This window comes from Phocoena sinus, chromosome 8 (assembly GCF_008692025.1).
Source record: "Phocoena sinus isolate mPhoSin1 chromosome 8, mPhoSin1.pri, whole genome shotgun sequence".
Taxonomy (NCBI): Eukaryota; Metazoa; Chordata; class Mammalia; order Artiodactyla; family Phocoenidae; genus Phocoena; species Phocoena sinus.
Genome location: NC_045770.1, coordinates 103,575,749 through 103,601,566, shown reverse-complemented (window position 1 = coordinate 103,601,566; position 25,818 = coordinate 103,575,749). Strand labels below are relative to the sequence as shown.

The 25,818-nt window shown below is 60.2% G+C and overlaps 2 protein-coding genes across 4 annotated transcripts; one reads left to right on the top strand and one right to left on the bottom strand.

Annotated features, from left to right (window-relative positions):
• The first annotated feature begins 638 nt into the window (after positions 1–638).
• Positions 639–11,334, top strand: RELA (RELA proto-oncogene, NF-kB subunit). 2 transcript variants are annotated; one of them, XM_032640870.1, is made up of 11 exons: positions 639–961; positions 1,543–1,569; positions 1,672–1,823; positions 1,956–2,104; positions 2,989–3,080; positions 3,437–3,568; positions 4,430–4,534; positions 4,755–4,967; positions 7,845–7,925; positions 8,012–8,086; positions 10,334–11,334. In XM_032640870.1, exons 1-11 carry the CDS (start codon positions 955–957, stop codon positions 10,432–10,434), a joined length of 1,134 nt encoding a protein of 377 aa, XP_032496761.1. In that variant the 5' UTR covers positions 639–954; the 3' UTR covers positions 10,435–11,334. The 2 variants fall into 2 exon arrangements, with proteins under 2 accessions (XP_032496761.1, XP_032496760.1); XM_032640869.1 differs by lacking the exon at positions 10,334–11,334 and adding an exon at positions 8,859–10,285 and having other exon boundaries at positions 644–961.
• A 2,116-nt stretch (positions 11,335–13,450) lies between these two features.
• Positions 13,451–25,273, bottom strand: SIPA1 (signal-induced proliferation-associated 1). 2 transcript variants are annotated; one of them, XM_032640445.1, is made up of 16 exons: positions 25,184–25,273; positions 22,019–22,787; positions 21,246–21,373; positions 20,983–21,159; positions 18,687–18,861; positions 17,859–17,962; positions 17,463–17,620; positions 16,768–17,377; positions 16,178–16,452; positions 15,026–15,244; positions 14,796–14,907; positions 14,592–14,700; positions 14,399–14,500; positions 14,257–14,332; positions 13,968–14,046; positions 13,451–13,864 (listed from the first exon to the last, which is right to left on the bottom strand). In XM_032640445.1, the coding sequence occupies exons 1-16, from the start codon at positions 25,268–25,270 to the stop codon at positions 13,718–13,720; spliced, it is 3,327 nt and encodes a 1,108-aa protein (XP_032496336.1). In that variant the 5' UTR covers positions 25,271–25,273; the 3' UTR covers positions 13,451–13,717. The 2 variants fall into 2 exon arrangements, with proteins under 2 accessions (XP_032496336.1, XP_032496337.1); XM_032640446.1 differs by having other exon boundaries at positions 14,257–14,311.
• Positions 25,274–25,818: the final 545 nt, after the last annotated feature.

The following is a 25,818-nucleotide window of genomic DNA, read 5'->3' as shown; positions in this document are numbered from 1 at the left end:
GGGGTGGTGTGACACTGCGGGTTCAAGCGGCCCCTGGGGGTCCCGGACCTTCTAAAACAGAGGCGGCAGGTTGCAGAGACGAGGCTCCAGAGATTTACCTCTGGGTGCCCCCTGCCCTCCCATTGCCCCCGAGGGCCGGCAGTGTGGATGATCTTAAACAGATGAGCCTGTGCCCGGCTTGCCTGTGGGAGCGGACGCGGCGCGGAGCCTCGGGCCACCCTAGCGTGCAGCAGGCTCCGCGAAGCCCACGATCCAAGCACTGCCAGGTGGAGAGGTCCGGGCATTTCCCTTTCCCCTCCTTGCAGCCAGATTGGGGAGGACGGGAAATTAAAAAGTGCTTCTGCGGCAACAACCACCGAGAAGCACCGAGCAGCACTTTTATCGACTAGGAAACCGTGAGGAGTTCAGCCACCTGGCCTTTGAGGGCAAAGCAGGCCCGAGACCTTCCCTGCGCAAGGCGGGCGGTCGAAGCCCGGCAGCCCTGGCTTTGCTCCAGACCCGGCTCGGGGTGACATCACCAAACTCCTCGGATCGGAGGAAGGGGGCCCCGAAATCCCCTAAAAACATTGTGAGTAATCGCCGGCCCCGCCCTCCAGGCGGGGCCCGAACTCGGGGACGAGCCGAGCCGCCCCGCCAGCCCCGGGAGCGGCCCCCAAGCAAGCAGCCTCTCGGTGCCCCGCGCAGCGCGCACTGGCTCCCGGTCCACAACAGCGCCGGCACGCACGGCCTTCCGGGCCTCCGCGTGGCGCTCACTCGCCCCTTACCCTCGCCAGGGGCGGCGGGGGCGGCGGCGGCGGCGGCGGCGGCGACCCAGCGCGCAAGCGCGGTCGGATTCCCGGCAGTGACGCGGCGGGCGGGCACGCGCAGCGCATTTCCGCCTCTGGCGAATGGCTCTGCTGTAGAGCGCGCCGCGGGCCCAGCTGCGACCCCGGCCCCGCCCCCGGGACCCCGGCCATGGACGGTGAGGGCGACCTCTGACCCCGCGGGATGGCGGCGCTGGGGCCGCCGGGACCGCGGCGGGAGCCCCTGCGTCGCCTTCCGACCCTTCCTGCGCCGATGGGCGCTGCGCAGGGAGCGGCCGGCCGGATGGTGGCGCGGGGCGGGGTTGGGCGTTCGGGGGTCTGACTCAGTTTCCCCTCTGGGTGTGGGGTGTGGGGGGAGCGTTGACTCGGTTTCCCCCCGGGGTCCGGGGGGGCAGTTCCGACTTAGTTTCCTCGTTAGGGGGGAATGTATCTGACTGTTTCCTCTCGGGATGGGGGGTGAGGGTGCCCTCCCTTGGTTTAACTTATGAAAATAGAAAAGACCCTGACTCAGTTTCCCCTGGTGGAGGGAGGCCCCCATACCCGGCTTCCCTCAGGAAACAGGTGCTTCTGGCTCCTTTACTCCTGCCCCTTAGTTTCCCTGCAGGCTCCAGGTGTCAGGCCCCGACTCCGTGTCCCTGGGAAGGGGCCTGGCTCCATCTCCTCGCTGTGGGGAAGCAGACCTTCCCTGGTGAGGACAGGATGTGGGCTTGTGCTGACCCTTGTCTCCTTCTCATTTCAGACCTCTTCCCCCTCATCTTCCCCGCGGGTAAGTGGGCCATCCTTTCTCAGTGGGTTGGGACGAGCTCCCCAGGGCCAGGGGCAATGGGGTCAGCCATCTGATGGGGGTTGGCCCGCGTGTCCCCCACAGAGCCGGCCCAGGCCTCCGGTCCCTACGTGGAGATCATCGAGCAGCCCAAGCAGCGGGGCATGCGCTTTCGCTACAAGTGTGAGGGCCGCTCAGCAGGCAGTATCCCAGGCGAGAGGAGCACAGATACCACCAAGACCCACCCTACCATCAAGGTCAGCACAGCGCCCGGGTGGGGGACATAGAGTCAGTATGGGAGGGACTTGCGTTCAGGCCCACACAGTCTGTGTCTGGGAGGTGAGTCTGGAATTTCTGAGCCTCTAGGGTTCTCTCTGTACTTTGGACAGATCAATGGTTACACGGGGCCAGGGACAGTCCGCATTTCCCTGGTGACCAAGGACCCCCCTCACCGGCCTCACCCCCATGAGCTTGTGGGGAAAGACTGCCGGGATGGCTTCTATGAGGCTGAGCTCTGCCCGGACCGCTGCATCCACAGGTGAGCTTGTCATGGGTGGCAGGGGTGGTGGTGAGATGGAAGGCGGAGAGGCGGGGCAGTTGTGTAGCTGTTACAGTGTTACTCCTTTCTGGAGGGAGGGCAGAATTCCTCACTCCTTGCTCTGTCCCCAGCTCTGCAAGCAGATTCCTTTGTCTTGAAATTGTCTGTGTCTCCTCTCGTGCGGAGAGGAGCTCCTTGTGAGCTCCATGGAAAAGGAATGGGTCCCTGCTCACCTCTGAACCCCTAACCCCTGTGGCTGGAAAGGCGAGTCACTCAGTGTCACATCTCTCATAGCGAGAAAGAAAACCACTGAACCACCAGTCTCCCCTGAAGCTTACATACTAGTTGACAGAGGCAGGCCATAAATAAATATACAAATAACTAAACAAGATACTGTTAGGGAGTCAGCATTTCATTGATGAAAATAAAGCAGTAATAGTTTGGAAGAAGAGCCCGAGGTGGGGGAGGCGAAGGAGCCGGTCTCATTCCTTTGGATTGGGAGGTCAGAAGGGCCTCTCGCAGGTAAGACCTAAATGTGGGAAAGCAGAGAAGCACCGAAGGAACACGCCCAGCAGAATGAACGGGTGCAAAAGCCTTTGAAGTGGGAATGAGTTTCATGTGTTTGGAGAAGGGAAAGAAGCCCCTGTGGCAGAGGGTAGGGAGCCGGCAGGGACTGCAGCTGGGGCCAGGTGCCAGGGCACAGGGCCTTGTCAGCCAGAGTAGGGAGTGGCTTTCATGGTGGCATATGGTTGGGGACCATTCAAGGGGCTTAAGCACGAAGTGCTCACCTGGCGAGTGGGTGGGGGAGAACGGGCAGAGTGGGCAAGGCAGGAGGGCCCATGCTCTTCTGGAGACAGTGGGACTGATGCCCGGGGGGGCCTCAGCTTCCAGAACCTGGGGATCCAGTGTGTAAAGAAGCGGGACCTGGAGCAGGCCATCAGTCAGCGCATCCAGACCAACAACAACCCCTTCCAAGGTGAGGGCGGCGGCGGCAAAGGCCTGGGCCTGCCTGGAGCACCTCCAGCCTCTGTCGCCCGCTGAGGCCACCTTCCCCTCATCTGTCCCTCGCTGGCCAAGACCCACAGTACAGATGGAATCTTGCTGTTTACCACTGGGGAAAGAGACCCGGAGAGGGGACATAGGGAACGTGGCATCCAGGGTCACAAGTGGAGTCAGTGATGGGTCTAGAACCTTCTCTTCCTCCTCTTCTAGGGCTCCTACCGTTTCACATGCCCTCAAACAGCCCTCCCAACCCAGAGCTCACCCCTGCACACACACACGTCCCGCTCCATCCCCTGCCCAGGCTCACCTGACCATCTCTTTTTCTGGCAGTTCCTGTAGAAGAGCAGCGTGGGGACTACGACCTGAATGCTGTCCGGCTCTGCTTCCAGGTGACAGTGCGGGACCCGGCAGGCAGGCCCCTACGCCTGTCGCCTGCCCTCTCTCATCCCATCTTTGACAACCGTGAGTGGCCAGGGAGCTGCAGGCAGGGAGGAGGGGTGGACCTGTGAGGAGGAAGTGGGGGCGGGCACGGGGGCCTGCAAAAGTTGCTCTGGCTTCATCCGGTCATCCAGCAGATTCGTCATCTCCTCTGTGCCCAGAACTGTGCTGGCTGGAGAGATGAGGCAAAGAAGACCCAGAGCTGCCCTCGAGGTGCAGCTTCCAGGCTGGCAGGGAGTCAGATGGGAGACGGGCATTTCCAATACGTGATGAGAGGGTGGTATGCCCAGAACTGTACTGATGACTCCAGGAAATGAACTCCCAGAAATGAGATAATGTTAGAGAGTAATAATTCAATGATGAAAGCTCACAGGAAGTTCACAGATGAATTGGGCCGACGTAGATCAACTGCAGTCTTTAATTAAGTAGCCAGCAGGATGAGTGAAAATAAAAGGCCTTTGGAGCCCCGAGGCCCGGAAACCAGGATGAACCGGGGGGTCAGGAGGGAAGGGTTCATTGCCAGGGTGGGTATGAATGGGCCTTGAAGATTACTTGGGTCAGGTGGAGAAAGAGGAGTTGTGATCCCCTTGGTTCACATTGGACTGTGAGCTCCGTGAGGGCAGAGACGTTTAGGTTTTGTGCGTGGTTATATGCTTCAGGCCTAGAACAGAGCTGGGGACAGAGTAGGTGCTAGTAGGTAAACAGTTGCTAAATTGGTTGAGGTGAGGAGCCAGTGGGAATGGTCGGACCTTGGCTGCAGAGGTACAGTCAGCAAGCTCTGGACAGCCTTGGCTCTGGGCTGGGCAGGAGCCTTGCATTTCCTGCAGGTCAGCCCAGGAGACCTCCGGTGGTTCAGGGCTTCCTTCCTTATTCCCACACCCTCAGGCGCCCCCAACACTGCCGAGCTCAAGATCTGCCGAGTGAATCGGAACTCTGGGAGCTGCCTTGGGGGGGATGAGATCTTCCTGCTGTGTGACAAGGTGCAGAAAGGTACATACCTGGGAGGAGGGCTGTGCTCTTTGGATCAGCAGGTGAAGGGCAGGGCTGAGCAGACATGGGGTGAGTGTCAGGGAACTGGTGTAGACACTCCCCCAACACCTTGGGGACAGTAGGGCGATGTATGTCCAGAGATAAGTAGCAGCAGTTGTAGGGGGTGGCGGGCTGGGTGAGCTGAGCACGGTGACCCATGAAGCCACCCCATCTCTGGCAGAGGATATCGAGGTGTATTTCACGGGACCAGGCTGGGAGGCCCGAGGCTCCTTTTCACAAGCTGATGTGCACCGGCAAGTGGCCATTGTGTTCCGGACGCCCCCCTACGCGGACCCCAGCCTGCAGGCCCCCGTGCGCGTCTCCATGCAGCTGCGGCGGCCTTCCGATCGGGAGCTCAGCGAACCCATGGAATTCCAGTACTTGCCAGACACAGGTACCCAGCTGGGGAGGGTAGCAGCAGGGCTGTTGGGCTCCAGCCAATGGGAGTGAGGCCAGGCCTGGATGTGGCAGCTGTAGGTGAGGGTCAGAAGCTGGAGTCGGGCGGGGATTTACAGAGTAATCAGATTATCTTTCTTGCCTCATTTAATAGTAACGATACCCAAGACTTACTGAGCTCTTATTACAGGCATGGCCCTATTCCAGGCATATCAGCGAATTACCTGATTTTATTCTCTAATGAACCTTTTGAGGTGGGAGTAAGCATCTAACCTGCCTGAGGTCACATACTCAGTGAGTCGGCAGACCCAGACCTCATTTGAACCCAAGCCATCTGGCTCCAGGGTCCTGTTGCCACACCGGATCTCTCTTATCACTACCACACAGCCATGGTTTGGTCAAGGCTTTCGGGTATCTGATCAAATAGGAATAGCCGGAGTGATCCTTTATTCAAAGTCCGTCATCCAGCCTGAGAGTGTTTCCTGCCCTGGGAACTGTCTAATAGAGTCTAGAAAACAACCCCCAAAACGGCCATCAGTTCATTCCACACATAATCACTGAGTGTCCACTTGGTGCCAGGGCAGGTAATCTGAATACAAAAATGAATAAGATATGTGCCCTGCTCTTTGGAAGCTCAGGCACATGAGGAGGACACACATGCAAAACAGAGCCTTAAGTTACAGAGTAACGTGCGAAATGGAGGTGTGTGCAAAATACCGTGGGAGCTGGAGCCGGCTGCGTGGAGGAGTTGCCATTTGAGTTGGAGAAAGACCCAGAAGTGCATTTTCTAGGCAGGTGGCGCAGCATCTGGAAGGGCACGGGTGTTGGAGGGTGCCCGGCACAGCACGTCTGGGGACAGCTTCGAGGTGGGAGCTGATGTGGGCGGTGAGCAGGCCCCGGCAGGAGGGCTGATTTTCTTTGTTTGTTTTGTTTTGTTTTTGGCTGTGCCACATGGCATGTGGGATCTTAGTTCCCAACCAGGGATCAAACCCTCGCCCCCTGCAGTGGAGGTGCAGAGTCTTAACCACTGGATTGCCAGGGAAGCCCCAGAAGGGCCTTGAAGGTTAGACTCTAGGCATTCATCCACGGTTGCATCCTAAGGCAGTGGGGAGCCACCAAAGGTTTCTGAGCAGAGAAGTGACATGAGCAGATCTGGAAGCTCGCTTTGGCAGCAGCGTGCAGAGGATCTGAGATGGGGAGACTCGGGGTGGGGAGGCCATTTTGGAAGATGTTTTGGTCATCCTGGGAGAGGAGGTGCCATATGAACCTTGCAGAGGGAGTGCAAAGCGAGATGATCTCACCTACTGCTGGCCTCCTCGGAGACTCTCAGCCCCACGGGCCCTTTGCGTACAACACACAGCAAGCCCAGTCCCCCTCAGGACCAGTGTTCTAGCTGTTGCCTCTGCTTGGAATGCTCGGCGCCCAGATCTTCACGCGATGGGCTCACACCAGTGCTTCCCTGGACACCTTTAAACTAGATTCCTTGATCTTCTGGTGGTGTTACATCACCCTGTGCCTCTCCCTCAGAGCTGCTATCACTTGTATGTGGTTGTGTCTTCGCCCCTGTCATCAGGATGTCAACTTTGGGAGCAGGAACCTTGTCTGCTTACTCAGGGCCATATCCCAGTGGCTCAAACGGAGGCTGGCACGCAGTAGGTGCTTGGTAAATATGTGTCTAGGGGCTGAATGGTAGGGAATGAGAAAGAGGAAGATGCTGAGGATGTGTCCAAGGTTTGGGGACAGGGCAGAGAGGTAGGGAGGGAACACAGAAGGGGAAAGAACCAGAACCAGGTGTTTGAGGTGAGATGATGAGGTTGGCTTTGGACTGTTGGCGTCGAGTCCTTTGGGGTTATCCAAGTGCAGCAGTAGTTAGAAAGTTCTGAAAGCTCCAGACTGAACTCTGAAACTATCAGAGAGAAGATTAAGAGTCTGTTGAAGTCTTAAGCTGGTCTGTCATGCCTGGGCTGCCCCAGAGAGCAGAGGGCACAGTGCCAGGCCTGATCAAGGCTGGAGGGGAACAGGGATGTCAGCTGTGCCCCTGACTTGGGAGTACCTGTGTGGCCTTCAGAGGGCAGATTGAGCTAACAGAGGTCTTCTCACAAAGCCATGGCATTCTTAAAATTGTTTTGTTTTGTTTTGGCGGCGTTGGGTCTTCGTTGCTGCGTGCGGGCTTTCTCTAGTTGCAGCGAGCAGGGGCTACTCTTTTTTTTTGCTTTTTTTTTTGTGGTACGCAGGCCTCTCACTGTTGTGGTCTCTCCCGTTGCGGAGCACAGGCTCCAGACGCGCAGCCTCAGTGGCCATGGCTCATGGGCCCAGCCGCTCCACGGCACGTGGGATCTTCCCGTGTGGGATCTTCCCGGACCAGGGCACGAACCCGCGTCCCCTGCCTCAGCAGGCGGACTCAACCACTGCGCCACCAGGGAAGCCCGGGGCTGCTCTTCATTGCGGTGCGCGGGCTTCTCACTGTGGTGGCTTCTCTTGTTGCGGAGCACAGGCTCTAGGCAGCACGCTGGCTTCAGTAGTTCTGGCACATGGGTTCAGTAGTTGTGGCTTACGGGCTCTAGAGTGCAGGCTCAGTAGTTGTGGGGCACGCACTTAGTTGCTCCGCAGCACGTGGGATCTTCCCGGACCTGGGATCAAACCCGTGTCCCCTGCATTGGCAGGCGGGTTCTTAACCACTGCGCCACCAGGGAAGTCCCCGTTCTTATAATTGTTGAGTGTCACAGAGTCACACAGCTCTTCTCATTGGCTGAGAAGGTTTGGAGAAAGGGTCTTCGGGAAGTTTGTCCCATCACCTACCTCCCAAGGGTCCTTTGAGAGCTTTGGGGGTCCAGCTGGGGAGAGTAAGACCCGCTTTTCTCCATTACTTTCCCAGATGATCGTCACCGGATTGAGGAGAAACGCAAAAGGACGTATGAGACCTTTAAAAGCATCATGAAAAAGAGCCCTTTCAATGGTAAGAAGGGCAGTGGGAGAATTAGAGAGAAGGCGGGGGAAGGAGGACCTTGGGCGCCATGAACTGACCCAGGCTTCGCCTCACAGGACCCACCGACCACCGGCCTCCGACCCGGCGCATCGCTGTGCCTTCCCGCAGCTCAACTTCCGTCCCCAAGCCACGTAAGGATTTCCTTAAGGTTGCCCCACCAGAACTATAGGCTCAAATCTGTTCAGTGCGTGGTTTAGACCCATTCTGGGAGGGAGATGAGCAGTCAGTCTCAGCAGCAGACATCTGAAGGCTGCTCTCTGTTGGGCTCCTGTTTCTCAGGGCCTGAGGCCTAGTTGCCTGTGTCACAGCCATCAGGGAAGCAGTGAAGATGCAGATTCCTGGGCCCCTAATAGACCTGTGGAATCAGAGGCTCTGGAGGTGTGGCCCAGGAACCAGCAACCTCTTGGGGATGAGAACCCCTATGCCAGTTAAACCCCACGTTGGAGACCTTGAGATACAGAAGTTTCAAAAATGCACAGTCTCTGCCCTCAGCTCTCCATTGAAGTGGGGCAACAAAAAAAATCACCTCTAAAGTAGCAAAACGTGGCTCAAAGAAGAATGACGGCCCCCTGCTTACTGGGTGTTGCTTGGGTCCAGGCCCACTCAGTGCTTGGTCTTTCAGCTGTATGATGAGGCTTCGCCAGCTCTGAAAGCATCCCTTCCTCTGAAAGGCTGTGAGAGTTTTGTGGGCTAGGGTAGACAGGGAACGCTCCAAGGAGTGGAGGCTAGAACTGGACCTTACAGGCGAGGTCAGATTCGATTAAGAGGAGGGTGCTAGGGAGCTGGCCGTGACCGCACAGAGAAGGACTGATCCTAAGCAGTCTTGACAGCAGCTGGGGTCCAGAGGCTGGGGTGGGCCTCTGAGGCTTTCTGTGACCCCTGCCTCTCTGTTTCTCTTTCCAGCTCCCCAGCCCTATCCCTTTACACCATCTCTCAGCACCATCAACTTTGAGGAGTTCTCCCCCATGGTCTTTCCTTCTGGGCAGATCCCAAGCCAGACCTCGGCCTTGGCACCGGCCCCTGCCCTAGTCCTGGCCCAGGCCCCAGCCCCTGCGCCAGCCATGGCATCAGCCCTGGCCCAGGCCCCAGCCCCTGGCCCAGTCCTAGCCCCAGGCCTTGCTCAGGCTGTGACCCCACCTGCCCCCAAGACTAACCCGGCTGGGGAAGGGACACTGACAGAGGCTCTGCTGCAGCTGCAGTTTGATGCTGATGAAGACCTGGGGGCCCTGCTCGGCAATAGCACAGATCCAGCCGTGTTCACAGACCTGGCATCCGTCGACAACTCTGAGTTTCAGCAGCTGCTGAACCAGGGTGTACCCATGGCCCCCCATACAGCTGAGCCCATGCTGATGGAGTACCCCGAGGCTATAACTCGTCTGGTGACAGGGTCCCAGAGGCCCCCTGACCCAGCTCCCACTCCCCTGGGAGCCTCTGGCCTCACCAACGGCCTCCTCTCAGGGGATGAAGACTTCTCCTCCATTGCAGACATGGACTTCTCAGCCCTTCTGAGTCAGATCAGCTCCTAAAGGGCAGGGACCTGCCCTGCCCTGCCCAGAGCACTGGGTTGCAAGCCCTCCCAAAGCAAGCACTTACGGATTCTGGGGGGGGGGGGGGTGTTCTCCAGCTGCCCCCTACTTCTTTGGGTGATGTCTTTCTGGGGAGGGGGGTGCATTTTATTCTTCTATTGGCAGTAGCTATCTCTCTCTTTTTGGAGGTGCTTAAGCAGAAGCATTAACTTCTCTGGAAAGGGGAGAGCTGGGAAAACTCAAACTCTTCCTTCCCTTATCCTGATATTCAGCTCCAGTCTCTATAGGGAATTCTGGGGTCCCTCAACCCCACCCTCCAGCTTCTAGTACTCTCCTAGAGAGAGGGACAGGCTGGAGCTATGGCCTTTGAGGCCACAAAGCCTTATTACCAAGTGTCTGCCTCAAATCGTGGGTTCACTTACACCTTGAGCCAAAATAATGCCCCTGTTACCAGCCCCTGGGTGGTGCTGGCGTTCTTTGTGCCTAACCACCAGCATTTGAGAGGCTGGCCTTCCTACCCTGCAGAGGGCTCTGCCAGCTCTTTCCTTGCTGGGCTGTGGTTGAAGGGAACTGGTGGGATAGCACTGGCCTTCTCCAGGATCCAGGGAGGTTCTCTCTCAGACTGCTCTGTTCCCCCTTTTCTCAAGTGCCTTAGTAGTAGGGCGAGTTGTTTGGAGGGTCAGAGGGAGAGCAGGCTGACTGCTCTCCAGTCAAAAGGCTCAGTTTTTAGTGAAGAATCAGAGCGTTTATAGACTATTGCTTTTTCTACTCTGAACTAATAAATTCATTGCCAAGCTGGCCAGAGATCTGCCTTCTTTCAGCAAACAGCACACTCTTTGCTGGTCATTTCAGGCTGGACGTTGGTGATACAGAGTTGGATGAATACGTTGCCATCCGGGAGCCTGCAGTCCGAGGATGCCTGTGGAAACCCCTGGATACCAGCCGGTGGATGAGAGCAGTCAGCCAGGGGGTGGGAGTGGGTGGAAGTGGGTGGAGGTCCCAGCCTAGTGAGAGCCCGGTAGGGCCCAGCAGCTGTGGGGATGGAGCATTTTCAGGAAGGGTTTCACAGAGGCCACGCTAGCTTCAGGTCTTACATCAACAGAGGAGGGTGGATCTCGCAGAGGGACTAGCCAGCGTTTGTAGGTGAGCGGGGTAAGAGAGACGACGTTGAAAGTTTCGATGGGGTCAGTCGGTGAAAGATCAAGAACGCGGGGCTAAGAGGTTTGGATTTCACCCCTTAAATGGATGAGGGAGTGTTTACATGTGTTGGGGAAGGGGAGGTGCCAGGTAAAGGTCTGTGCTTTGACACCCTGCCCTGGGAGCACCGAGGAAATCTTAAATCCGAAGCCGCCGTTCCATCACGGCGCGCGCCCAGGAGTCCTCAACAAAAACAAATCGACTTCCAGAGGGACTAGAACTGGACGTACTTCCGGCTTGGCCCGACGCACGCGCAGTAAAGCAGGGTCGCCAGAGGCCGTGGCCCGCTAGGGCCCGCCGTCGCCAGTGCGCATGCGCAAGGATAGCAGTCTCCAATAGGGACGCCGGCTAATGCGCTTCAGGAAAACCCATCCTGAGGCCGGTGGCGTCGCAGGGTTTTGCGGGAGGGTGAAGGCAGGAGCAACCGGGTTTCAGTGGGACATGCTGCAAATCTACCGAGTCCCCTGGGAACACAGTAGGCCCAGGGTGCAGACTCCGATGGACGGTGTCTACGAGGAAAGATGCCAGCTGGCGGCGGAATGTTGGCGAACCGGAAAGCATCGAGCGAATCGTGCTTCGCTCCAGGCTCTTGGTCGGGGGGCAGGGTCTGAAGCAGGTGGACCACTCTGGGACCAGGCCAAGCTGTACTTACGCGCGAGGGGCGGAACCCGAGCATGGTGGCCAGGTCAGGACCCCGGCGAACCTGCCGGGGGAGGGGGGGTGGGGGGGTGGGCGGTGCTTGGGGAGGTGGGGCTTGATGGAGCAACGGCGCTGTAAATGGGGCGAGGGCGAGCGCCAGGAGGGACCTGGCAGGGTGAGAAGGCTAACCAGAGGAAACTGATGGCAGAGCTGCCCGCAGTGTGGCCAACCTGAGACCCAGAGGGGAATGAGCGAGCCCAGGTCCTCCAGCCCAGGCTGTGCCTCGCTCTTGGCTTTCCCAGTGTCCTGAAGTGACAACCCGTGACCCCCAGAAGCCCTCTCACGGTCCTTCCCACACTCCCTGGGTGACCTCATCATGCTCATGGCTCACCAGTCCCAAATCCTTGTCTCCAGCCCAGACTTCTCTCTCCAGTGCGCCAGCACACTGGACATCTCACACTGACATCCCTCAGGCCTCTCAAACTCTCCGTGTTCCAAAGAACCCCAGCCAGCCCCAGGCTGCCCTTCCCCCTCCCCATCTCAGCCATGGCCTTACCATCCTTCAGGGGCTCCAGCCAGAAACCTGGTCACCACCGTGGATTCTGCATCTTCTCCCCTAGCAACTCGAGTCCACCTCCTCACTGGGTCCTGGCAAATGTGCCCAGTTCTCCCCATCTCCACTGCTGTCACGTAGTTTCAACCACCACCTCTTCCACTGGGGCTGCTACTACAGCCTCCTCCCTGGCCTTGCCTTCCCTGTAGCCGAAGGGCTCTGACACCCAAATCACATCACCCTCCCTTTGAACATCTATCACACCAGAGCCTTCCATCCTGCACTGTGAGGGCTCCTCACTACAGTCCACCAGGTGAAAGCTGGGACACAGTGCTGGGAACTGCTAGTCCAGGAGCTCTAGTGCACCCATTCACAGCCCTTTCTGATTCAGCTCCAGCCTCCTTGACCCTGGGTCCCTACGTAGGCTGACTCCAGTCCAACAGGCCCCCCAGACTGGTTCTACCCAGGATCCCTTTGCCTTCTCTACCTGGTGAACAGGACACTGAGCCTTGATTTTATTTTTACATTTTGGCCACACCTTGTGGCACATGGGATCTTAGTTCCCTGACCAGGGATCGAATGTCCCCACATTGAACCTTTAAAACTCAGCCCCAGGACTTCACTGGTGGTCCAGTGGTTTCAAACTCCATGTTCCCAATGCAGGGGGCCCGGGTTCGATCCCTGGTCAGGGAACGAGATCCTGCATGTCACAACTAAAGATCCCACACACCACAATGAAGATCCCGCGTGCCTCAACTAAGACCCAGGGCAGACAAATAAATAAAAAACAAAAGAACCCTCAGCCCTCACATTACCTCCTCCATGAAGCTTGAGCCCCTGAAGCTCTATTTCTCAGAGCCAAGCTCATCCTGCCAAAGCCTGAGTTTATGGACCCCAGGGCCTGAGTCTCAGCAGGGCTGAACTAGGCATGTGATGCTGGGCAAGTCAGTGCCCTGTCTGGGCCTCAGATCCAGAAAACAGTTTAGACACGATTCAAGTTTGGACCTGCTGATGCCACTCACAGGAAAGGGCCCAGCCTGCTGAGGAACAAGGGGTCATGGGCTGGTGAGGAGAGAAGTGGGTCAAGGGCTGATTTCCTCTGGGACATGGAAACATCTCTCAGGCAACTAAGGCAGAGAAGCTACTACCTCTGGAATTGGGGCCTGCCAGATCTGGCCAGGTGACTGAGGGAGTGCCAGACTTGGGGGCTCAGTGTCTACAGAGAGGACAGCAGGGCCTGTACTAGGGACAGGGCCTTTAAAGAGGGCATGGGCAGGTGCCCCTTGGCCCCTAAGCGCCTTTCCTCTCCTGCCCAGAGGGGCTCTGCCTCTGATCTCAGCCCCGCAGGTCTGGTTCTAGGGCAGGGGCCTGGCTCCAACGATTAAGCAGAATAGGTACAGGGTGTGGCCACCTGCTTCCCAACAGACCAAACCAATGTTTGTGGGACAGAAGCCAAGGGTGGCCTAGCCTCAGAGAACCCCTCAGTTTGTGCCAGCCCAACCCTGAGCCACTGTCCCGGGAGCTTGGCCGGGGCCTGAGGGGGCAAAGCCCCTTCCCCCATCACATCATGAACACCTGTGTGGACACAAATAACGGTGGCTTCTTTATTCCCTGAAGTCCCCTTTTCTCCACAGAATATTTACAAACGGGGATGGGGTAGAGGGGCAACTTCGCCACCAAAATGCCACCAAATAATGGGCCGGGGAGCGGGGGCAGTGCTAAGATGCGCCTCGCGCAGGGATAGTCCCTGAGGAGGGCCCAGGGCCTGGTATGGCCCAGGTGCCCCGAGCGAGCAACCGGGCAGTTTCAGCAGGTCCGCAGCCAGGCTGAGGCTGGACCCGACAGCTTCAGGCCAGGTCGCTGGTGGGGGAGCCCAGCTGCTTGGAGGCCAGGAGCAGGCGGGTGGCCGCGCTCTCGGACTCGGCCTGCAGCCGCCGGTTGTTGTGTCGCAGGCTCCGCACCTCCTCCTCCAGGGCCGCCCTGTCTGCCTTCTCCTGGGGGGAGGTGGAGCGAGGCGGGAGTCAGCGTGGCCAGCCCCTGGCCCCTCTCCTGGGGCAGCCCTGTGTGACTCCCCATGACCCGCAGCCACCGTGTCACCTTCTGCAGGTCATCCTGCAGCTTCCTGAGCATGGACTCCAGGTGAGAGACCTTCTCAGACAGGCTCCCGGGTTCTGGCCTGAGAACATGGGATTCAGAACTCAGTGAGACCAGGGCAGGGGGCGGCACCATGGGCTGGTTCCCAGACCCACCCGCCTGAGAGGGGCCCAACCCCTGTCTTCTGACTTGGGTGTACATCACAGCAGAGCCCTGGGACAGAGCTTCACTCCAATGGGTGGGCACGAACACTGGGCATGGGGTAAAGGGGTAGATCGGATGTGAGGCTTACTCAGCGTCAGATTTTGGAGTTCCCTTGGCATCTCTGCTCTCTGGGATGGGTGGCCCTGTGGGGACAGAGGGACCGTCTGGGCAGGGAGGTAAAGGGAGAAAGCCCCACCCTGGCTCCGCCCGCAGCGCCCTGGTGGCCTCACCCTCCCGGGAGAGCGACTCCAGGATGGTGTTGCAGGTGGAGGCGATCTCTGAGATGGACTGCCACTCATCTTCCAGGGTCTCGCTGCCCGCCTCTGACATGACTGTGGGCACCGGAGCTAGGCTCAGCTAGGGAAGCACAGGCCAGGCCTCCTCCTGCCCCGCTCCTAGACCCCCACCTTGCTCCAGACTCACTTTTGCTGATGGAGTTCCTCAGAGACAAGGTTCGTGGCAAGAAGGAGGCCCTCAGTTCCGGGGCTGGGTCACCCCTGTCCTCACAGCCACTGGGGCTGCCTGGCCCGTCCTGGGGGGCAGAAGTGGGTATAGATGCAGTGATGCCCACCATCACCACGGTGCCCACCCCTGCTCGTCGGGCTCCAGAGCGTTGCTTCTGCTCACCTGGGTGGGGGGTGTCTCCCTGCCAGCACCGGGTGCTGCCGGCTTGGCTGTGGTGGCAAGGAGGAGGTCCGGGGTGGTGTCGGGCAGGACGGGGGCCTCGTCGGACAGGGAGCTGGGGAGAGCAGGGACGGCTCAGCACTGCAAGCTGCCCCCACCCGTGGACCCTGCTTGCAGAGGCCTTCCCGTCCAGCCTCGTGGGCCAGAGGAGAGGGCAGGCCGAGAGGGCGCACCTGCAGGGCGATGGAGGGTTCTGGCTGTGCAGGAACTCGGTTCTCTCCTCGGCCAGGTCCCCGGGCCCTGGAGGACCGCTGCCATCGTTCAGGCACACTTGCAGCAGCTGCTTCGTGGTGGCCAGTAGGGCCACTGCTGGGGCCTCATCCGGCACTGGCCCGGGAGCCCCCCGCCGGCTGGGCTCCTGCAGAGACAGCACGTACAGCTCCGAAAAGCTCCTGGGGGGAGGAAGGAGTAGGTCAGGCAGGAACACCAGCATCACCAGCCCCACTCCCAGCTGTGCCCGAGGCTCACTTCCAGGAGGAGGAGAGCTCTCCAAACTCTCTGACAACACTGAAAAATATTTGCCTGGCTACTGGCCATTTGTCCAGACCTCAGTTCAAATCGCAGTGCTGCCCTTGTGAATCCTAAGCAAATCACGCTGAATGTCAGTTTCTCCATCTGTGAAATGGGGATAATAGTACTGATCTCCTGGTTTGCTGTGAGGATTTCAATAACGTGGGAAAACCACTTAGCGTAGAGATCCAAAAAGTACTGCCTGGGGGCAAATCCGGCCTCTGCCTTTGTCTTTTCTTTTTTAGCAGATGTGCCTGTTTTTGTACTACTGAAAGCTAAGGTTGGCTTTTACAGTCTTAAACAGTTGAAAGAAATAAAAAGAATATTTTATGACATGTGAAAGTCACATAAAATTCACGTTGCAGGGTCCATAACTAGTTTTCATGCACGAGGCCATACTCATCATTTAAATGTCACCTCTGGATGCTCTTGTGCTACCGTGACGGAGCCGAGTGGCTGCATCAGAGACCAGATAGCCCAGAAAACCTGAAATATTTACTCTCTGGCTCTTTACATAAAAAGTCCGCATATCCCTGGTTTAATGCAGTAAGTAACCAATAGTGTGTATTGGGTGTCTGTGAGAAATACAACAGGGGCTGCTCTTGGATCTTTTGGGCGGTGAAGACGCGAGCTTAATAGTCTTCATTCTACCCATAAGGATAGTGCAGTTCAGAGAGATTAAGAGACGCGGGATTCTCTCAAGAAGGAAAGGCCTCCCCGCGAGGTTCCTGTCGCGAATGGCCACACGGGAGGCACGGGCTAGGCGGTGGCCAGCTGCCCGGTCCTCCCACCTCCCTGCGTCCCAACGTCCTGACCTGCGGGGCCGGCCGCTCTCGTCGGGGGTCAGGACGGTGACGCAGACCTTGGGCGCCGAGCGCAGCAGCTGGGCAGCGGCCTCGGGGCCGAGACTGGGCAGCGTCTGGCCGCACACGCGCAGCAGGCGCGCCCCGGGCCGCAGCCCCGTCGTCTCCGCGAACGTGAAGCGCTCCACGTGCGTGACGAAGCCCTCGGCGTCCACCTCGAAGCCCAGGCGGCCTTGGCCGTCGCGGGGCAGCGCCAGCTCGCGGGTCTCGCAGCCGCGGCTCACCAGCTGGGGCGGAGCGGGGCGGGGCGGGGAGTGAGCGGGGGGCTAATGGAGGAGGGGCCGCCCCAGCGCCTGACCCGGGGACCGTCCCAGGTCACATGGGCCCTTCCACACGCCCAAGGAGGGTATTAGCCACCCACCCCGCAAAAGAGGGCCTGGGGACCCCCAGTTCCATCCCTGCGAGGCTCCCGGTGTGCCCCACCACCCCGACTTCCCCTTTCGCAGGAGAGGCGGCGGGAACGAGGGGTTCCAAAGCAGGCTCCTTCCCCGCTGCGCGCGCGCGCAAGGACCTTGCAACCCAACCTTACTCCCGCGCCTCACCTGCAGGCGCGTCACGACCTCGCCAACGGCTTGGCCGGGGGGCCCGTCGAACCGCAGCATGATCGCCTCCCCGCGGCCGTGGTACAGGTCGAGCTGCTGCTCGGAGAAGGTCCAGGCCAGCACGTCGCGACAGGCGCAGTTGAAGACTACACGGCCGTCGCGCGGCGCCACCAGCACCAGCGCCTCGGCCGAGATGCCCAGCAGGCATGGCACCTCTGCGCCGTCAGGGCCGCCCTCCTCGGCTCCGGTCGCGCCCCGCGCCCCGGGCGCCGCGCGTACGCCCCACACCAGCGCCCCTGCCGCCTGCAGCTCAGCGCCCGGGCCCCGGGGGGACGCCCGCCGCCTCCCGCCCAGGGAAGGCAGGCCGAAACGGGAAGCCGAGTCCAGCGACGTGGTGGTCACCTCGTTGGTGGCCAGGTCCTGCAGATACTGCTGGCGCGTACGCGTGGCCATGGCGTGGAACTGGCGAGCGTGGCCCGCCGCCTGCTCGCCATTGAGCGCCTTGGCCAACAGGAGGGCCCGGAAGTCGGCGTTGGCCGCAAAGGGACCTCCGCCAGGGGGCAGAGCTGGCCCAAAGGCCGGGGTGTCCTGGGTGCGGCTCACAGCCACCCTGTGGGGAAGGAGGCGGTAGTCAGGGGCAAAGGGAGGGCCCAGGAAGACCTACCCTTGGCAGAACTGGAAGTCCGGGCGCCCACCTGTAGGAGGTGTGCGGAGTGCAGGGCGCGTGGGCCCGCACGACTAGGAATACGTGCTGGAAGTGCGAGCGTATGGTGGTGGGGCAGAAGGGCTTGCTGCCGGGTTCCTGGAACACGATGGTCACAATGTTGTTGCCAATGTGGCGCTTCCGCAGGAGCTGGGGGTTAGAAGGTGGGGGATGTGAGTGAGACCTAAGAGCCTGGGCACCAGTGGCCCCCCCCACCTGCCCCTGGTGAAGGCCTGGGGTGTTTGTCTTTGGGGAGGGACACTAGCCTGGAGAGTAGTTAGGGGTCAGCAGAGTTCAGACCAAGGTTCAAACACTGCCACCCACAAAGCACCCCTCCATGGTCCCCAGAAGCCCATAGCCAGCCCCCATCCCCAGGGCCCCCTCACACCTGCTGCTGGTTATTGGGGGTGTAAGGCAGCATCGTGGACACGTGGAACATGATCTCATGGTCCTGGTACGTGGTGTAGAGGGAGTGCGTGCCCGTGGAATCCGCTGTGGCCAGTTAATTGGGGACACCGAGGGAGAGCAAGGGAAATCTGGACGGCTTGAACCTGCCATCCTGCTTGCAGTCTGGAGCCTCTGTACCCCCAGCCAGCAGGTGGACAACCCCTTTCCGCCACCAGCCAAGGTCCAGGCCATGAGCTCCAAGGGCCTCAGCCTTGGCTGCTCCCCTTCCCCTCCCCCCACAGAATCCAGCCTCCAGCCTGGGATTGGGATGGGGGGATGCTGAGATAGAATGAAGACAGAAATGAGAAATGGCCTGCTAACAGGGAGTCGGGGGCGGATGTCCCAGGAGAAGACAGATGTTGGCCCAGGCACCAGCATGTGTGGAGCAGCTGAGAGAGTGGAAGGCAGGCAGGAGGTGCTGGATAAAAACACCTTCCAGGGACCCTGGGACCTTTCCAACCAGGGAGGCAGGGTCTGGGCTGGTGGAATATGTGTGTTTGATGGCGAGGGTGGTGCCTACAAACCCCCTTGACCCAGCTCAGGCAGTAGGGCACCGGGGCCTTGGGGGATAGTCCCAGCCCCTCCTCCCAGCCATGGCTTGGCCTTTGCAGCCCCAGACCCCCGTCCTCAGCCTACCCAAAGAACTCTCCACCCCCGGCCCCAGACCCAGGACAAGATGGGACAGAAAGTGAGCAGGCAGCTGGTTTTCACCAAGGCAGCCTGCCCCTCAGCATGGGTCTGCCCCCACCCCGGGCCCCCTGGGCCTCACTTTTGGTGTCCAGCTGGGCCCTGTAGCTCTCAAAGCCTTTGAGCCGCACCACGTCGCCCAGCAGGGTGAGGAATTGCATGAAGGAGGGTCCCGCGTCCTGGTTGTTGTACATCTCCTCCTCCGAGCCCTGGCCCGCCCGGCAGTACAGGATGCCCACCTTGCGCTGGAAGCTCAGCTGCGGGGGAGGGCACAGGCAGAAGGCACAGGCCTCAGTCGCCCAGCAGCACCCCTGGGCCTTGGGGAATGGACCGGGACACTGGCCTGGGGGCAGAACTGCCTCCGTGTGTGGCCTGAGCCCTGCCCTCGCTAAGCCACTTCTGTGTCCTCGCTTATCAAGCGGGTTCTGTCTCTCCTGCTCCCAGCGCTCAGGAGGGCAGAGGAGATCAAGGTGAGAAGGAACCGGGAGGGGGCTGGTTGTCATATGACCATAGAAGACGTGATTCACGGAAAGGACCCTGCACAGAGTGCGCTGGATCCCAACTAATGGCCACATTGTCATCCTCCTTATCTCAAGGCCAGCCTGTCCTCCCCTCCCTCAAATGCCAGGCACCCTGAGCCCAGCCTCTGGAGGCCTGGAGCCCTGCACCACCTCTGCTTACTCTCTGCCCCCGGCTCCTGTGGCTCCTTTGCATCTGGGGTTAACTGTGCACAGCTCAGGGCGCTCTGCCACCACGCAGACAAGCCCAGGGCCCCTCCAGCTCTGGCCTCCCGTCTTCCTGCTAAGCGCGTCTACACCCAGAGTCCCCACTTTCATTTCGTCCCTCCTCACACTACAGCCCCACTTCCACCCCAGCTCCTAAACCCCAAGCCCCTCTTACGGCCACGGGCACGGCCTCATCCTGGCACCCTCTCACCTTAGTTGGCACTTGGGACAACTGGAACTTCACTCTGCCTGAGACCCCAGGGACCTCACCCTCTCATGTCTGGGCCTCTTCCCCACCCACGCTCTTCACCTTCAGTGGCCACAGCAGCCATCTCCATGGAATGATACCCCCAACTCTGCCTCCAGCCCAGACCCCTCTCCCGAGCTCCAGCTGCCCAGATGTCCTTCCAGCCCCTGGCACCTCACCTCCTCACTATGACTCCCCCCCCACACCAATCGTCCTCCAGGGTCCCTGCCTCCATAAACTACTGCTCCCAGCGGCCGAGAAGCAGGGCAATCTCACAACACCCCCACCGTTCCAGTCGGCCACGAAGGCTATCCACTCTGTCCCTGGACTGTCACCTCCTCTTCACCTCTGCCATCGTCTGGCTGGGATCACTGCGACAGACTTCAGCCTGGCCTCCAGTCTAGCCCCCACACTGCAGCCAGAGGGCTGCTCAACCTCTCAGATCTTCCACAGCTCCACAGTGCCCTGAGGACCAAAGGCCAGCCTTTCCCACCCCTTCCCCCCAAGTCCTACTCCAGTCATGCTGAACTGCCCACAGGACCCCGACGTGACAGTTTTTAGTCTCTAAGCTTCACCCAAGTTGTTCCTTCTGTCCAGAAAATGCCTGCTCTTCCTGGTTTGGGCTCTTGCATTTCCTCCGTGATGCTGAACCAAGGAAGGGCTGTCAGCCCTACCTTGGTGCCCCATAGAGCTCTCAACATTGCCCTGTCCCTGTTATCCTGCTCCATCATTATCCATGATTCTCTGCAGTCTCTCTCCCACACCTGTCTGTGAGCTACTCAAGGACAGCATCTGGTCTAGACAGGTCTCCAGCATCCAGTCTGGGGCCTGGTACCGAGGTATGAGGAAATGTTTGTTGAATGACTAACAGACTGAATGACAGAGGAGGAGAATCGGGGCCAATAGGCAGCTTTCAGCACAGGGTAGGGAAGGACCTTCAGCGGGCTTGAGTGGTCCCACAGTGGAATGGGCAGCCCCAGGAAGGAGTGAGCACCCCAGACTGGCAGGAGACCAAGCAGGGCGTTGCAGGGAAAACTGACAGGGAAGGAGAGGGACTTGCAGGAAGAGGGCGTGGCAGTCAGATCAGCGCTCCTCAGCTGAAATGCACATAGGAATTACCTTGGGATCTTCTTAAAGTGTGGGCTCTGAGATTCAGTAGGTCTGGGGTGGAGCCCGAGAATCTGCATTTCTAACAAGCTCCCAGATGATACTGACGTTGCTGGTCTACAGACCTTACTTTGAGAGGCAAGGCTCCAGATGACCTCTGATGCCCTCCTTTTGAAAAGGCAGCTCTCCTGGGGTCCCCGTCCAGCCCAGGATCAGGGTCAAGGCTAGGTGGCTAGGAGCTGGGCAGGCTGGGTTCAGGCCAGGTCTAGCTGTAGGGCAGGGCTGTCCCACCCACTTACCACTTGCTCGTCCAGCGTAAGCAGCGTGCGGGGCACCTTCGGTGAAGCTGAGCCCAGGCGCAGGCAGGTCGGGCTCAGCCGCGATGCCACGTGCTCTAGAAGCTTCCTTGGGGACAGGCCTCTCGGGGGCCCTGGCGGCAGCGCGTCCTCCGAGATGGTGCCGCGGAGGGTCCGGAGCTAAGGAGGCGATATAGGGGCGCTCAGGATACGTGCAGGCCGTTCAGAAGGCAATCTACGGTCTAATTCCCATGACCTCGGCCTACCTGCGTGGTCCGCACGATGATGCGGTAGCTGTGCAGAGTGCCCCCTCCGCTGCTCTCCTTCTCCTCCCGCCGCAGGCTCACTGCCACCGGGCCCAGCACCTCGTCCAGTCCGAAGAAGTTCTGGTGTTCTGGGGGAAGCAGGCGGTGGATGACCAGATCCGCCCCCTGAGCAGTCCCACCCTCGCTCGACCACGTCCACCAAAGTCCCCGCTCCAGGTCCCACCACAACACTAGTTCAGATCCTAGATTAAGTCCAGTCCCCTCGTCAGCCCTGCCCACGTTCTACCAACCCAGATCCTGACTCCTGTCGGCACCTATACACTTGGCCCTAGGCCTCACCCCTTCTGCAGCCTCACCGATGATATATCTTGCCCCAGACCCAGGGGGGCCATGCCTGCCTGCTCCAAAACCTAGATCCTGCATGGCCTCGCCCACCATGCCCATATTCTTCCCCAGGGTGTCTGGGGCCCTCCCTTGTGGGCACTGATGAGAACAAGGTTCCCGGGTGCAGGGGTTCAGTTTTCACCTCACAGAAATGCCCATAGGAAATCTCTCCCCAGCCGGGAGGAGCAGAAGGATGAACCAGATGGGGGCAGTGGAGCATGCCTGGCTGGGTGGAGGCTGGGCTTGGTCTTAGGGAGGTGGTTAAAGCTGGGCAGCCTCGGCCCAGAGACAGAGCCTGACCCTTCATGTGGCCAGGGACTTGACAGGGAAAGGACAGCTCACCACAGGTGACAGGGACCTTGGCCCCTCCCCAGCGGCCCTCCCCTCACCTTTGCCGTAGAAGTACTTGCGGTAGTAGCCAGCGCCCAGGTCTGCATGCTCCAGGTTGTAGGCCGAGGTTCGGTTCTGTGGCTCCTCCAGGACGGACACGGCCGCGTTGGGCAGTGAGGGGGGCACAGATGGAGACACCAGTCCACCCAGTCCCAGCTCGCCCTCACCCCCGAGCTCACTCACGAAGCCAGGCGCCTCAAGCAGCAGGTCGGAGCGGGCAGTCTGGTCCTGAGACGAGGCGGGGGTCCCAGAGCCCGCCTCTGCGTGGCCCCCCGTCCCCCGGGGCCTCGGAGCCCAGTCAAAGAGCAGGCTCTGCACGTCATAGTGGGCGAACCAGCGGGGCTCGGGCACGGGCGGGAACTCGGGCTCCGGCTCCTCTACCGGCAGCCCCAGCAGCGCCAGCGGGTCGGAGAAGAAGCGGGCGGGGGGCGCGGCAGGGCGGCCGGTCTCCTCGTGGCTGTGGGCGCGGGCGCGAGGGCTGGCCGGTGTCGGGGGCCGGGCCTCGCCCGCATCGCTGCCGCTGCGCAGGAGCGGGCCGCGGGCTGGCCTGGGCTCGAAGGTATGTGGCGTCAGCGGGGGCCGCGCCGGCTGGCGCAGCTTGCGGGCGAAGAGGTCATCGGTGGGCTCAGGGGCTGGGCCCCGCCGAGGACTCCCCACGCCGCCGGCCCACATGGGCGTGCCTCGGACCTGGGGACTTGGCTCTCCGGGTGCCGGGCCGCATTGGCAGGCACGGGTGGCTGGTGCCCAGCCGGCAGGCCGGTTCCTGCCCTGAGGGAGGAGGGGTCTGCTTAGAGGAGCCTGGGGAGAAAACAGGAACCCGGGCCCCCAGCCTGGTCCACCATGCGGGTTGACTTCCGGCCCCCTCCACGACCATCAAAGCCGCTTCCGCTTTCCTGGCCACTTCCTCGTCTGCCTGGGGCTGAAGTTTCCAGCCCCCTCCTCCAGCTTAGTGCTGGGCAGGGCTGTCGGGGCCTTGGCCCTGAGGGTCTTGGAGCCTGGGCGGCCCTGGGACTGCCAGGGCTCCCCAGTCCCCACTCACACACTTTGGCTTTGGTCTGGGCCCAGAGTGAGAGTCCCCACCAAGACCTGGCCCAACCGGACAGATGATTTGTCTCCGCTCCGACGGAAAACCCATGGGGCTACTGGTGTCTGGGTCCTGTCCACTTGACAAAGGGAGGACGTCCTGTCCCCAGAGACCTTCCTCCCTGCTCCTCCCACTTCCTCCAGGATCCCAGAGGAGCTGAGCACCCAGAGGCTGGATCTCAATGCCCTGGCCCTCATGGCCTCAGTACCTCAAGGACACAGGGGTTCCCAGGGGGCACTGGCGGGGCAGCAGGAACAGCAAGAGCACGTCCTTCAGCACGGGAAGTGGCCCCAACTCTGGGCCCAGCCCCCTGCCCGGCCCCACATCCTGAGGAAGGTGCTGGGATCACATTAGCTCAGTCATGGGACCTAAGTCAACCTAACCTGAAGGACAGGCCTGGGCTCACCCTCTTGCAGGCCTCTGTAGCCATACCTGGGGCGGGTACGGGAGGGAGTCATGCTGACCAGGCCCCTTTGCTGGAACTGGGACCCATGGGGACTTCTGCCTACCTGGCCTCACTGATGCTGAGAGGAGAATCTGAACCCCATATGACAAACAAACTGAGGTCCAGATAAGGGGATGCTCTTGACTGAAGCAATTCCATATCAGCTAGGATTTGAACCTGGGCCTGCCAATCTCCAGGGCCTAAACAGTGCTGTACCCCCCCACTCCTAACACTGTGTGCGTAGGTGTGGGGCAGGTGGGGGGTTGGGCTAAGGCTCGAGGTCTCACAGGATGTAAGAGTGAGACACCCAAGGCCCCAGGGACCTGCTTAAGTGAGAAAAATGTGTCGAGACCAGGGGAAGGTGCAAAGGGTGGTATGAGGGGCTGGGCCCAAAGACTCAAAATTACAAAGAATACAAGCAAAGGGTGGTATGAGAACGTGAGGGGGAGTCACCCTCAGGTGAACCCAGGATGGAGTGGGTGGCTGGGACAGGGATGTGGGTGACCCACTAGGGGTGCAGGCACCTGCTGGTGAGTCTTTGTGCATCATCCAGTGACACTGTGTAGGGCTGGGCTAGGAGGGGATGGAGGCAGAGGCTCTGCACCCCTCAGCTAAAGCTCCAGGACCAAGTAAGGCTCAGAGTGCCTCCTCCCTTGGTTTCTCCTAGGACAAGTTCGTGACACTGACCCTGAGTCTCTGTTCTCTCACCTCTAAAATGGGGTTAACCATCCCTGTCCCCTCCCAACACTGCTGGAAGACCAAAAGGAAGGTGAAGCCAGCGAAGCTGGCCTTGTGTTAAGTGTGTGGTGTCAGAGGCAGGCCCTGGCTCCATGTGCCAAGCTCCAGGGCCTCGGCTGTGGTGTGTGTGAAGTGTGTGTGATGGGGGTGACAGGGGACATGAGGGGAGGGGTCTGCGCAGACCCCTGCTCCGTGTGGGTTGAGCTCTGTGTATCTGTGCGTGCACAGCCCATGGGCTGCCTCTTGCTCTGGCCCAGTGCCGGGCTCTGGCCTGCCTTGGGGGATGTTCTTGGGCTCTGCCCCCCACCCAGCAGCTTCACACAGGGTCCATTGAGGCCGGGACATTCCTCACGGCCTGTGTCACTGGGGAGGAGGGGGCCGGCCCGCTCCCACAGATCCGGAAGGCCTGGCTGCCCCAGGAGGAGGCGCTGGACGCTTCCCAGCACATCTGGAGGTCATGACCCCGTTTCTGCTGCCAGGGGGCGCGACAGATGTTTCCTCCCAGGCCAGGCCCGGGACCAGGGGGCGGTGTGCAAAGGCTGGGTTGGAGGCCGCCCAGGGAGAAGGGGAGACCCAGAATAAGGGGAGCACACAGCCGACAGGCAGAAGGGCAGTCGCCAGTGCCGCTGAGAGGAGTCGGGAGGCACCGCATCCGCTCACCCGCACACCGGGCGGGCCAGGCCGTCCCGCAAAGGAGGTAGGGGGCAGCACCGGCCAGAGGCAGGGGACTGGACGTGCTGACTTGAGATTGAAGCCCAACGGGAGGTTGGGAGCGAGCAGACGGCTAACGCGGCGAGGACCCCTCCCACCCACACACCACCCGGGCCCAGGCCAGGCCACTTTCTTCCCTGTTCCGCCCGACCGCGGTGCCTCCGCTCCCCCCTCTCCCGCCGGTACCTCTGCCGCCTCCTCCCGCGATGGGGTCCAGCTGCCTGCTCTCCCGCTACAGCTCCGGGCGCCGGCTCCGCCTGGGGGCGGGGCCATGCCGGGGGCGGAACTGCAGCGGGGGGGGCGGGGCCGGCCCGGGAGTCTCCGTCGGCGGGAAGCGCAGCGGGCGGGGACTGGAAGCCTGGCGGCGGGCAGTCTGAACGGCTGCCCCACGACAGGCCCGGCCCAGGCCAGTAAACTGTCGGGCCTCCAGTCCTTGGCTGAGAAACAGGAACAAATGTACCTGCCTTCCAAACCAACTGGGAGGGCTAGACCGGGACAACTAGTGTTCAGCTCCATCCCGGAACAGAGCAAGTGCTCAGGAAGTGCCGCTATTTACAAGCACTCTGCTCGTAAGCACTGGGCCCTGCCCTACACACGCTCTCGTGTATTCTTAAAACACCTTAGACAGGTATCATCTCTTACTTATAACTGGAGAAACTGAGGTTCAGAGAAAGGCTTTGGCCAAGGTCAAGGCTAACAATTGTAGGAACCTGCCACTGGAGCTAGTCTTTGAACACTTGGGTGTGAGAAACGGAACTGCAAACCTCAGATCAAGGCTAGAAAAGGTAACAGGCTTGTGAGGAAGAGGATCCAGTCCTACT